Source organism: Pleurotus ostreatus, assembly GCF_014466165.1.
Source record: "Pleurotus ostreatus strain PC9 chromosome Unknown scaffold_2, whole genome shotgun sequence".
Lineage (NCBI taxonomy): Eukaryota > Fungi > Basidiomycota > Agaricomycetes > Agaricales > Pleurotaceae > Pleurotus > Pleurotus ostreatus.
Genome location: NW_023503157.1, coordinates 2,303,987 through 2,317,370, shown reverse-complemented (window position 1 = coordinate 2,317,370; position 13,384 = coordinate 2,303,987). Strand labels below are relative to the sequence as shown.

The window sequence follows — 13,384 nt, the reverse complement described above, 5'->3', positions numbered from 1 at the left end:
CAGGCACAACATAATCCTTCGGTATAATTGGCTTCCACCGTCTGGTATAGTACAAGTGTATAGACGAGCATGCGACAAAAAATAATGAGGTTAAGAGATGATCAGACACGGAGCCTTCTTCAAGTCCGCGAGAATAACGTGTTTCCTAGAAATCGGCAATGTATTAACGATGGAGACATTGTTGAAAAGCGATGACATACTGTTGAATGGGACCGGATTGGTGCACCAAATCGGACACGTCGGTCATTTTGGCTTGCGAGGAGTTCAAGCCTGGCGGCAATGCACACACAACGCAGAGGGATGTATCAGAGGGGGTGAGGCTATAGGTAGTGTGTATCTTGGGCGCTGTCAGCAAGCTTGACTCTCGGTCATGGGGGAAGTGAATTCACCCCAGAAGCTCTCAGTTTTTGGATGAGGTCGTGAATGAAGACGAGCAGTCGTGAACGTAATTCATGAAGGTCATGGAGGTCAAGGCCTGCAAGCAATATATTAACGCTGCACTCATGGGCTAGCCAATCGAGCACACTCACAGTTGGACGATGAGTGCGACCAAGTGGGAATTGTGCAATGGAGGTGGATGGCTGCATGCTCCGTGCCGACGAGCCTAACAAACGTGGTAATCGCAAGTTAGTCATTGGGCGAAGCCATCCATAATCCATGCTGACCTGGAGAACGGTTCTACGGCATCTTGTAGGCGAGATACCTATGTAATTGACCGGTCGCCGAAGTCAGTGATTCTGAGCGCGGAAGCAAATAGACACGGTGCTTACCTCGTTGAAGCAGGGCTCGGGGGTGTTCAAGGGGGCCATAGCGGCTGGAGTGAGGACAGAGACCATGTTGAAAAGCTGGTAGTTTGGTAGTACAGTAAAGGGGAGAATGATTGAGCGGGCACACGACCGCTAATGAGAAGTCCATGTCTTATAAGTAGCACCGAATGGGCCTCATTTCTGGTCACATCACACGGAACCTGGTCGGGATAAACAGGAATGATCGGGCATCCTATATATTTACACCAGTTGCCTGGCAGGTGGTTTCTCTGGTAAAAAATTGGGGTGCAGCCGGAGCTAATCTGAAGTGCAGGCTATGCATCTCATATCGATTTCGCGAACTGAATGAAGGAATCAAACCCACAGCGATATGAATAGATATAGCTCACTGTTCTCTGCTTCGAAGAAATCGGTCGTCTTGCTAGAAATATGATAGGAGGCTCTGCCTCCACAGTCATGAGGTGCAAGCGGGCAATGGGATCCATCCAGTGGCGAAATGTCTCACCACCACACCCGGCGCTCACTCTGGCAAATGACTGCTTTGTGGCGTTTGCCAAGGATTTAGCGTTGGGCGACGCCGGACCACCGCTGGGTCGACTGCCTTGGACACGGTGAATCGCAGACCTAGGCGGTTGTACGCCGGGCTAGAGTCTATCTATTCTAGAGACTGTCCGAGGAAGCACTGGTCCGACACTGGCCAGGCGCGCGCCGGTCGTCTCAGAAGCTTCAGAAGCTAACAAACACAAACACTGACGTACATGGGAACACTCTCGCACTAGCACGCACCATATCCAGTCCTCAGTTCGACCACGAGCAAGACACGCTACATTCGCGGCTCTGGTGAACGCCATCATCTCCCAACATGTGGTGGCTAAACCCTGGCAAAGAGGTTCTGAACAGGGTGCGTATTCTACACGCTCTGCAGAGACGGGGTAACGAATGTCATTGCCCAGATATTCAATAGAATCTTGGCCCCGTATGTCGAGAATCTGGACATGAATCAACTGAACTACGGTATCGGCCAAGGTTAGCCGCGGCGACCCATGCTCAGATTCCCATCTCATCAAACTATTAGGTCAAATCACTCTCCGCAACCTGAAGCTCAAGAAAGGCGTGCTCGATAAATTGAAGCTTCCAGTCGATGTCGCGGAAGGTATGGTGGGTTGACCGCATGGCAATCTATCTGACCTCTCGCCTCTTTAGGACACCTGGGGAATTTTACCTTGTCTCTACACTGGCTGAACCTCGGAAACCAGCCCGTTGAGGTGCTGATAGAAGATGTCTATCTTCTAGTAATCCCGTCAGCACAAGCTAAATATGATGCAGCGGAGGAAGCGGATCGGATGCATACGCTCAAGATGGCCCGCGTTAATGGCCTGGATGTCAAACCGGACGCCAAAACAGCTAAAATACAGGGTGAGCATCCATTCATGGGAACGGTGCTTCTTAACTTACATGTGGTTGCTACAAGGCAATGATGCGGACGAACGGCAGTCGCAAGGCCTTATCCAAGCGATGATGGCCAAAATTATCAACAACGTGCAGATAACTGTCAAGAACGTTCATATCCGATACGAAGACAAGCTGAGCGTGCCGGGGGTAAGCGTACGAAACACGTAAATTCTCAGGTTGCTTCATTTCAGACACACTTTCTAGCATCCGTTCGCCGTGGGCGTTACCTTGGCTGGTTTCACCGCGTACTCTGTGAACGAGAACTGGGAGCCTGCCTTCATAGAAGGCTTCGTCAGGACCGTACACAAGGTAAATAGTACAGCAGCCACGTTTAGGCGCATATACTCACCCAAAGTTTGATCAGCTGGGGCAACTGCAATCATTAGCTGTTTACTTCGATACCGATACGCCGAGCTTGGCCGGACTTTCTCCAGCGGAGGCCATGAAGAAGTTTACTGAAATGGTGCGTGGTATTATGTTTAGCAGTCTACGTCACGTAAATTAACACGCTATCTAGATCAGCACAGAGGATAAGTCAGGCGAACATCAGTTCATCCTTAAACCTATCTCCGGTGAAGGAAGGGTGAATATTCATTATGACGGCAAAAGGTTTTGTGATACTCATGGTGGCGTTTCGGCGGTCTAGATGACGATCAATAAACGGATCAGCAAAACGCGTCCTAAATATGACATTCAGCTGTCGTTTGGCGAAGTCGGTTTCCGACTGGATGAACACCAGTATCGTGATACGATTTCGTTAATTGAAATGTATCATTTCTATGTTCGGCAGGTGCAGGTAATGTATATCGCCCCAAGGAATATTCGCGCTATTAATAGTTTGCATAGTATCGAAAATACCGGCCCAAGGAGGAAGTATTTGCTCAAAACAGCGCCAAAGCACGATTTCGCTTTGCGCTGGATGCGATTAGTGACGGTGTTCATGAGCATAACAAGACGTGGACATGGGAATATTTCGCCGAACGTCGCGAACGACGCCTTCGTTACATCGAGCTCCACCAGAAGCGACTTACAGGTGCACACACGCCAGAGGTACGTTTGTTCTAGTCAGAGCTTTGTCGCTTCTGTACTGAAGTATCTATCTCAGGAGCTCGAAGAGATCGATAGCTTGGAAAGAAAGCTTTCTTACGAGGACATTCGCTCCTACCGCTCTAGGGCAGCGAGCGAACTAGCCCGGGACAAAGGGCTACGACGAAGGTTACTCGACGACAAGAACAAGCGGGAAGCGCAGAATCAAGGCTGGGTGGGCTGGCTTCTTGGCACGGGTACAACCCAGCAGCCAGAAGAAGAATGGGACCCAGAGCGTGACGGTGCTCCCACGCAGGCCATGTGGGAGGAACTTACAGGAGACCCGAATTTTGGAAAGCCTGAGGAAGAATTCGAGATCGAGGCAGATGACCCCTCTGGGGCTCTTCCGCGGAACTTGTTGCAGCTTACGGCCGGTGCACACCTGAAGAAGGGCACGTTCTCGCTGCAGCTCGACCCGTGCGGCACACCGAAGGATATTTTGTCGATTGTCTTCGAAAATTTCCGTGCCACTGGGATACAGCGGCCTGATAATATCGAGGCCTCTGTTGCACTCGGTAATTTCAGTGTATATGATTACACAGCTTCTGGGACGCTTTACTCTCAGATTGTTCAAGTGAAGGATGTACAGAGCGACGAAAAGGCGATTACCTCCAAGTCGGGTAGCGAGGACGAATCTTTCTTTTTCTTCAAATTCGAAAAGAATCCTTTAGATGAACGTGCCGACAACGCTCTCACACTCCGCCTGCGACCTATGGAAATTGTTTACAATAGAGGGTACATCGAGGCCATCTACAAGTTCTTTAAACCGCCAGCCAGTCAACTGGAATCCGTTGAAGCATTGCTCGTTCGTCCCCTTCTGTCCGTCCACTTATGCTATTCTGACCCTGTGTAGAACGCGGCGAGTGAGAATTTGGAGGCTTTCCGAACTCAAAGTCGCGCCGTACTGGAGTATGCATTGGAGACCTCGAAGACACTGGATATACAGGTCGACATGAGCGCGCCCATTATCATCATTCCCGAAAGGTATGTGTGCTAGATTCATGCTCGGAGGGTGTACTGACATGCGAGTAGCATCACTACTACCCAATGCAAACACTTGATTGTCGATGCTGGGCACATCGCTATCGAGAGCGAGCTGGCCGACCGCCAAGCCAATAAACGGACTATCAACGCCAAACGCAAACAAGCTTACACGGAGCACGATCATAAGGAGCTCGAATCTATGGTATACGACAAATTCAAGTTCAGGTTGGAATCCGCGCAGGTACTTCCTTCAACTATGTCTAGACAATGTCGTGTCTAATAATCTTTGCAGTTCATTCTCGGCGACGACCTGGAATCTTGTCGGCATGCACTCATAGCTCAATCGAGAGACACCTTACATCTCCTGGAGCGGACTAACCTTGAATTCCAAGTGCAAAGCTCTATTGTGCCCGCTGCTCTTAACATCACGCGCTTTAAAATCGTTGGCAAACTACCTATTTTACACCTCAATTTCTCGGACACGAAATATAAGGCCCTTATGCGCCTGATTGACGTCTGCATGCCCAATTTCCCCACAGAGGACGCCCCGCTGTCGGTCCCCTCGGGACCAGAGACGGGATTTCAATTCAACAAGAAGTTCTTTCCCAGCGAAGTTGGAAAGGAGTATCATGTTGAGGAACTTCCGGATTTGGAATCGAGTGACCAAGAATCACAGGTCGGGCGTGAAAGCGGTCAGGACAGCTCAGATGTGAGTTCGCCGATCTTTTTTTCCGGTTGTGAAGTTGACTGTGGTTAATTATGTAGCCTTTGGCGTTGCATCATCATGTCTTCGAGTGTGACTTCAGAGTCGATGATCTACGGGCTACTATATCAAAATCTACTGGGCGGAATACGGAGAGACCTTTGGGATCTATAGCGTTCCAAAGGTTTGCTATGTCTATTGCCCAAGCCAAGTTCGACATGAAAGTAGACATCAGCTTAAGGTTAGCTTGAATCCTCGTTTATATAACATTCATCTCACTAACTTGATCCTAGGTCTATTGCTATGGACTTGATACAGCCGGACGACAAACCTTTGAAACTAATTTCGTCCAGCGATCAAGATGAGAACCAGGAAGGTGACCTACTTACGATGACTTACAACAGAGCGCAGAAAGCCTCGCCGGAGTTCATCTCTATTTTTGAAGGGATAGATCAACATGTGGATATCAAGCTCTCGACATTCATATTCCGGGCAGCGCCTGAAGCTGTTATCTCACTATACGACTTCATCATGTCTACCTTCGTGGCCCAAGCGTCTCCTATCACCCCGCAATTACAGGCCGAGTTGAGTTCCCCGCAGGTTGACGAGAAGGCAATCACCCAGCAAGCGAAGAAGGAGAAGATTCGTGTGCTAGTTACGTTGGCCAGTGCTCAGGGTAGGATGCATTCACACCCGTGGCATATTTTGTACTAACTGACATCAAGTTCGCTTCATCCACGGCATCGAGAGCTTCGCCACGCTCTCCTTGTCCACCGCAAATGTTGCCGTCCTCCTTCATCCCACTACTATGGAGATCACCGGGAAACTCGGTAACCTTGCTTTGAGTAATGACAACGTTCACAGCGCTCTTCCGAACTTCAAGGATATCTTGTCTATCGAGGGGGAGAACTTCGCTGAATTCAAGTACGAAACATTCGATCCGACTGCGGAAGATTACAGTGGCGTCAAATCGTTTGTCTATCTCAAATCAGCTTCAATGAAGTTATACTTCATTGAGCAGCCCCTGCATGACCTCTATATGTTTACCACAAAGCTAGCTCAGTTGAAAGGATTGTATGATGCTGCGACACAAGCTGCCGTTCAGCGAGCCTCCGAGATCGAAAGGATGAAGTTCGACATTTCCATCAGCACGCCCATCCTTATTTTCCCATCCGACCCGCTGAACAGCCAGGACACCCTCGTCATGCGCCTGGGAGAGATGAGAGCATCAAATGCCTACGATGGTTCCGACCAACAGCTGAATGCCAGCCTTCAAGGAGTACAACTGGCCTCGCACCTTTATCATGATGGCGAAGTTTCAACGCTGAAGATGATTGATGACATCAACATCAAGGCCGAAATGCTGCAGAGATTGGGTGTAGAGTACAGTAAAGATACTGACTCGCCTGAAACTCAGGTATATGTAATTAACTTCTTTACCATAACAATAGCTAATACTCTTTGCCTGAAAGCTCTCAGTGAACATATCGGATATCCGTCTACATCTGACACAGGTTCAATACAAGCTACTCTTCCAACTGTCTCAAGCAGTTCCTCGCATCTTCTCTGGGCCCTTTGATACGGACGCAAATGATGCCTTGTCACATGCTGAGGCGTCCCAAGCATCTCCTATAGCCGATTCCGCTGTCGCCTTCCACCCAGAGCCTCGTCCTACAACCACATCGTCCAGTCAAACCATAAGGTCAAAACTTGATTTAGTTGTCATCGTGGACGCCATCAAGCTGCACCTGTACGACGCTAAGGCAACAACCCCGTCCAACATCAAAGACCATGGAATCGCGAGATTCGCGCTGAAGGGTAATTCGCTGCGCTTCAAGATGCTCTCCAACGGATCGGGAGAAGCTCAAGTTGTCCTTCAGTCATTTACTATCACGAATACTAGGCCGGGGAACTCTAGATTCAGGGAGATTATCCCCGCTTCACACCACAACCGCAACCAGTTCATGCTGCTGTACACAATGTCTGGTGGAGATACCCCTACATCTCTCGCTGTTCTGACTGTAGATGCACCTCAAATCATCTTCTCGATCGACCCTGTCTTCGCCTTACTCGATTTCGGTCTGAGTGCCTTCCCGCCACAGGAAGATAAACAAGTAGCATCTAGTGCTGTAGCCCCTCAGGCTGCTCCTCCACGTAGTGGCAACGCCGGCGCCTTTGACTTCCGCCTCGACCTTCACGATGTGTCCATCAGTGTCCTCGCGGACGATACGGACCCTGAATCACAGTCCATTAGATTAGCCATTGAACACATTCTAATAGCGCAGCAGGTAGGTCAACTTTCTGGTTACACACCGAACACACCGCTAGTCTACGATAACAAACAATATCTAGGGCATTCTTGCACTCACCATAAACAAATTGGGCATGTCTTTATTACGTATGGGTAAAGACACGGAAAACGTCCGCTTCCTCGACGACGTCGACTTAACTCTGTCCTTGGATTCTCGGTCATCATCCGCACAGCAATTATCTAGCATCGAAATCACCTCCAAACCAATTGTCCTTCGTGCATCTTATCGCGATATCACCCTCATTATGAGTATAGTAAACAAAGCGATAGCTATGTATACCAACTCCTCGGGTAATTCATCGACCAACTCTCAAACCTCTAATTCAGCATTCAATGAGTCGACTACGTCGCTGGCAATGGTGCGGGCACCGGAATCCGGTAGTCGGGAGCCCGTTGGACAGGCTAACGTAGTAACATCGAAGGAGCAGGTAATTGGTTACCAACGCTAGTGGTCGCTCATGATGCTGAGCGATTTCTAGCTTTCAGGATCTATCGATGGGTTCAGACTTATTCTGATCGGGGATATGCATGAACAACCAATGCTGCATTTGAAAGTAAAGCCTTTCATCCTAGGCGCGAAGGATTGGTCTGGAGAGGCGAGTGCTCATCTTACCGGAGCCACTATATCTTAACGCCACAACAGCTTCAAGCGACCACGACTATTGCTGCGCAAATCAACTACTGGAACATGGCAAACTCGCACTGGGAGCCTTGTGAGTTACTCATTCATTTGCAATCGGCACCTCTAATGTTTTCCAAGTGATCGATCCTTGGTCGTTTACACTTTCGGTAGGTCTCAGTGTTCCCTAGGAAGCGTTTCTAACGCAGCACATTCACCAGGTCCGCCGTAATGTCCCTTCCCAAGGCTTGAACTTGAAAATGTCATCCCGCGAGCGACTGGATGTCAACCTTAGCGCAGCATTCGCCGAACTTGTCGCCACTACCTGGAAGATGTGGGGTAAAGAAGGTGACCGAGTCCTTCAGAGAGCTCGCGGTAGCTATGCGCCATATCGCATATGGAACCGCACAGGGTACCCAATTTCGGTTTGGGCTGCTCCTGATGCTACTGCTGGCAACAAACACTCTGCACGAGTTCCTAGTCGCACGAAAATAGCTCACGGACAGACGGTGGACTGGAGATTTGGTGACTGGCAAACGCAAAGAGAGGTGAGTTGTCGTATCTTCTGCCGCGTATTACTATTCGAACATGCCCTTCAGCACGTTTCTTCAGACCAAAATCATCTTGGTATCGGGTTCGAAAATAAACCCTGGGACGAGTTACGTGTCCCTGTCGATAGAGAGGGGGAGTGTGTCTTTCCCCTGCAAAGAGCCGACAGACATTCACATCGGCTCCTGTGCGAGATCAAAGTTGAAGACACCGTGAAAGTCGTTGTGATTAGATCCACATATCAGATTGAAAACCAGACGCTGTACCCTCTGGAACTGACCTTGGTCGACCAAACCGGACATCCAGTCTCTTCCATTGAGAAGATTCCACCCGGATACGACTACGCCCTCCCGATTGAAACTGTGGGGAAAACCAAAGTCAGAATTCAACCTGACCGTGAGTGCATATCTCAACCGCTCATATTGCTGGACCTGAATCCATATTCCAGAGGGCTTTGGGTACAAATGGTCTTCGGCTATACGTTGGGAGGATCTGATAGCCAGAAAGTCGTTCACTATCCGGTGCCCGCATACTGACCCCAAAGAAGCTGCGTTTCGCTTTCAAGCATGGGCACAAACAAGCGGCGACGATACTCAGTTTAAGTGAGTCAGGTATTTACTTGTCGAAGTAATCCGCTCAACCTAGCCCAGGAAGATCCCTAGGATTCAGCTGAAGTTGCGCGCACCACTGGAGTTAGAAAACTTATTGCCATATAACCTTCAATATCGCGTCTACGACAAGGATACAGACCAGAACTGGCGGAGCTACTTACGCAAAGGCGGAATAATGCCAGTTCATTGCGTAGAACTCACTCATCTTGTCTTACTCAACATAGAAGTTCAAGACACTGGTGAGACCTTTCTGCTCATGTTGACGTTTCTCTTAATTGTGTAGTCTTCAAACAGAGCGACTTTGCGATTGTCAATACAGACGGCAACTCAGATTTCGATATTGAAAAGCGACTTACTCTGCGTGATCCGCAGGGACGTAAGCTCGAGCTCAATTTGAACTACGTGTCAGTGTATGTTATGCGTGTTCAACACGATCTAACATTGCTGTAGGCGATATCCGGACTCCGGAGGGGCATTCAAAGTTCAAATTTACAGTCCGTTTTTGGTGATCAATAAAGCTGGATTACCGTTCTTTGTCAAGTCCACGCGTATAGGCCGTGCTGGTCCTCCTGCGGAGGCCGCTGGGGATACATCTCTAGGTACTATTTTATTTCTTCCATTTACCTAACTGTTAAACTCTGTTGTGTGATAGATGTACTCAGCTCTACGCAACCTTTCAGTAAGTTATATATCTTCTCGACCAGTGATTCTAACCCATTCATTGCCATTCAAGTGTTGTCCCATCCTCAGAATCACGCCCACGAGTTTACTTTCAAAGTGGGAGACTTCGCCTGGTCCAAGGTAATAATTACACTGTCATAATTCGACCAACTCACCCTTGGCGGGAGTAGATGATCAGCCTGGAAGCGCCTGCCGCGGAGACTGCCCTCGTCATGCCCTCCAAAAATAGAAAGGAGGAACTTCATATAGGTCTTGCTTGGGCAGAAGGGCTTGGTAAGTACAAGTTGACAAAGGTTATTACAATTACGCCTCGGTTCGTCTTGAAGAATGCCTTGAACGAGGCCTTATGGGTTCGCGAGCACGGAACTCCCACCAGCACACAGCTTGAACCCGGTCAGCGGCGGCACCTCAATACACTGCGAGCTAGCCAAGAGCATCTCCTCGTAGTAGCTACTTCCCCACGACAAGGCGACGACCGTTGGTGAGCTTTGCCTCCGTCTCCTGGTGAAATTTTATAACCTTGGCGGAAGGTCCCCACCGTTTAACGTTGAAGATATCGGTCCAGTGCACCTTCGCAACCCTGGGAAGAGTGGTTTGATTCGCACTGACATTCAAGTCGACGGTTCGACGATCTTCGTGACTTTTGCGGCCGCGGGTAACGACTGGCCGTTCGTAATAGAAAATCGCACGGACTTAGCTTTTGTTGTTTCTCAGAAGGTAAGGACGCCATTATGATGCCGTTCTAGTCAGTAACGCTATTTAGGACGAACGCCCTCCCAAGAATCCGGTACAGGAGTACACCGTACAACCACACACCACCATATGCTACGCATGGGATTATCCTGCTGCCCGAGATAAGCAAATACTGCTTACCGTGGGGCAGAAACGTCGAGCCGTTGATATTATGGAAATCGGCGATTTGCTACCCTTCATGCTCACTGTGGGTCACCTTTTATGTGGAACAGATACGATAACTAGCGACTGACTCCCCTTCTGACCTAGCCTCCCGGAGGCAGGACAGCGAAGGGCGTTTCCCTGGATATCAGAGCGGACGGGCCCAAACAAATCCTACGGATAACAAAGTACAATCCAGATAGAAGCATCTATAAACCTAAGCGTCGAGGATCAACAGCGTCTATACGCCAGCAAGAGGGCATCGAGGCCTTCCAAATAGACGCTCAGGATACGACGCCGTCCTTGGCTATCGCGCTCGACTTGGCAGGCATTGGTGTATCGTTGCTGAATCGAAAGTCGCTGGAAGTCTTATACATCTCCGTCGACAATTTGAGCTTTGGTTACACCGACAGCCCTGCCGCTCAAGAAGTCCATCTGGCAGTCGGCGCTTTCCAAATCGACAATCAACTACATGATGCGATCTACCCAGTAGTACTACAGCCAACTCCCGTCAAGAAAGAAAGTAGCGCTGTTGCTGCCCTTCCCACTATTCAGGCTTCCGTTGCCCTGCTGAAAGACCAAGGTAAGAAGCAATCTGATTCTAACTCAACCCTCTCTCTCACCATTTTCAAGCGCACGGTGTACTGTACATCAAATACTTCTCCGTCCTTCTGCAAGCGCTCACTATTGAAGCGGACGAGGACCTCCTCTTCGCCCTCTACGATCTCATCCAAATCAAGGGTGTCTCATGGGAGGAAGATACTGTCGAGTGGGTAGCTTCTTGGCAATGGTGTTGCGCTTGTCCAATGGCCATCTTCTAGTATCCTAATCAACGAGCCCGCGGATATTCCCGAACCTCAAGCAACAGCTGTTGGACAAGTCCTGTATTTTGAAGTCCTTGAACTACAACCGATCAAGCTGTCTCTGTCGTTTATGCGAACCGGGCGCGTTAACAGTGACGAGAAGTAAGCGGTCCACTTGCAGGTTCTGGATATCTAAGCGAGCATCACTTTGTTAGATTGAGTTTACGAAACCCGCTGGCTGTTGTCTTAAACGCCCTGACCATGACTGTCGGGAACATCAATGATGCACCTGTCGAACTCAACGCGCTGGGCATCAAGGATATGCGTCTTACGCAGCCGGAGTTGTTGAACAGGATTATGTATCATTATAGACAAGATGTTCTACGTCAGCTCTATCGAATACTCGGTTCGGCGGACTTCATAGGTAACCCAGTAGGCCTATTCACAAACGTTAGCTCTGGCGTGGCGGATATCTTTTACGAACCGTTCAATGGAGTCGTAATGCACGGCAACAAGGAGCTAGGCATTGGTATCGCCAAGGTAAGACTATTGTTGTTCATCCCGAGTTTGTATTAATGTGCTGTTTTAAGGGCGCGGCCAGCTTCGTCAAAAAGACTGTGTTCGGCGTAAGCGACAGTGTCACTAAAATAACTAGCAGCGTGGGCAAAGGTCAGTTTGACGACAATGAACTGATGCGCATTCGACGGATGCTGATCCTGTTTAAGGCCTCTCCGCTGCTACTTTTGATTCTGAATATCAGGCTCGGCGTCGTATGACTCAGAGAAGGAACAAGCCCCGACATGCTATGTGCGATTCCTTCTTCGTTCATGTCACGGTTATTTATGCCTCATACCAGATATGGCGTCGCGGCTGGAGGCGAAGCCTTCGCAAGCAGTGTAGCGAGCGCGATGGAAGGAGTACTGGTTAGTAACCGCTGAACGGTCGCTCTTACTACTCTTCTAATTTACTCCATCTAGATGAAACCAATTGAAGGCGCTGAGAATGAAGGAGCACTAGGATTCTTCAAGGGAGTAGGCAAAGGATTGGTAGGGTGAGCTTCATTCCAATATCTTGGGCTAAATGCCGTGACTTAGTACAAGTAGCGCCGTAACCAAGCCAGTCGTTGGTGTGTTTGATTTAGCTTCGAACGTGTCCGAAGGTAGGCCGTGAATGTGCCATATATGCGATCTACTCAACTTCGCAAAATAGGTATACGGAACACCACTACCGTATTTGACAACCCCGCACGAGACCGCTCAAGGCTGGTAAGTGCAAGTCAACTTCTGCTCAGCTAAACACGTCTAACGATTCACTGTAGCCGAGACTGGTGCCGTCTGACGGTGTTCTGAGCGTGAGCGTTGGACAGTAAGCTCAGTAACGCTGTACCTGATTACATCTCTCTACAGCCTTATTCTGCTCGGGAAGCTACGGGTCAATATTGGATGCGCGATCTCGAAAACGGGGTTTATCGGAAAGAATCGTATGTTGCCCACATCAGTGAGTGTCATGTCATTCTTTCATCTGCAATCCTTATATCTGAGACGGTTGTTAGATGTTCATGGAGGCGACAACGTGGTCTTGCTGACTACTTCACGTGTTCTATCTTTTTGGTCTAACAAACTCAAGCTCGACTGGGACCTTCCCTTCACTCATGTGGCTGGAGTCACGATTGAAGATACAGGCATTCGATTCACTCACAAAGCCGGTAAAGAACAGGACAAATTTGTCTTCATTCCTGATAAATCCTCCCAATCATGGTTCTACGACCAGATAAGTTCGGTAGTACGGATGCTCAATTTGCGACGAAAAATGGACTAGTAAATGCAGGACATATCCAAATGTAAATGTGTACAGTGCGAATGACAATCGGTAACCAATCACAAACGGAACGAACGTGGGGGACGACGGGCTTCCAAAAAAAAAT

The 13,384-nt window shown here is 49.1% G+C and overlaps 2 protein-coding genes across 2 annotated transcripts; one reads left to right on the top strand and one right to left on the bottom strand.

Moving 5' to 3' along the window:
• Window positions 1–90: 90 nt before the first annotated feature.
• Window positions 91–836, bottom strand: PC9H_003648 (uncharacterized protein; the record flags this gene model as incomplete). The annotated part of the gene is made up of 6 exons (XM_036773241.1): window positions 91–145; window positions 201–337; window positions 390–475; window positions 531–604; window positions 666–703; window positions 771–836. 6 exons carry the CDS (start codon window positions 834–836, stop codon window positions 91–93), a joined length of 456 nt encoding a protein of 151 aa, XP_036634714.1.
• Window positions 837–1,629: 793 nt separating this feature from the next.
• On the top strand, window positions 1,630–13,278 carry PC9H_003647 (uncharacterized protein; the record flags this gene model as incomplete). Its single annotated transcript, XM_036773240.1, has 46 exons — window positions 1,630–1,668; window positions 1,721–1,793; window positions 1,843–1,920; window positions 1,971–2,183; window positions 2,239–2,366; window positions 2,424–2,528; window positions 2,584–2,682; window positions 2,737–2,802; window positions 2,866–3,015; window positions 3,066–3,269; window positions 3,325–4,110; window positions 4,159–4,289; window positions 4,338–4,530; window positions 4,582–4,998; window positions 5,055–5,233; window positions 5,286–5,668; window positions 5,718–6,409; window positions 6,465–7,280; window positions 7,345–7,731; window positions 7,783–7,899; window positions 7,947–8,016; window positions 8,064–8,092; window positions 8,144–8,470; window positions 8,522–8,867; window positions 8,920–9,073; window positions 9,122–9,321; window positions 9,366–9,486; window positions 9,533–9,681; window positions 9,735–9,761; window positions 9,816–9,883; window positions 9,934–10,244; window positions 10,294–10,480; window positions 10,527–10,703; window positions 10,766–11,240; window positions 11,291–11,426; window positions 11,479–11,622; window positions 11,676–12,000; window positions 12,051–12,129; window positions 12,186–12,267; window positions 12,317–12,383; window positions 12,438–12,511; window positions 12,564–12,619; window positions 12,670–12,725; window positions 12,779–12,811; window positions 12,867–12,957; window positions 13,013–13,278. The coding sequence occupies 46 exons, from the start codon at window positions 1,630–1,632 to the stop codon at window positions 13,276–13,278; spliced, it is 9,306 nt and encodes a 3,101-aa protein (XP_036634713.1).
• Between the last annotated feature and the right edge of the window lie 106 nt (window positions 13,279–13,384).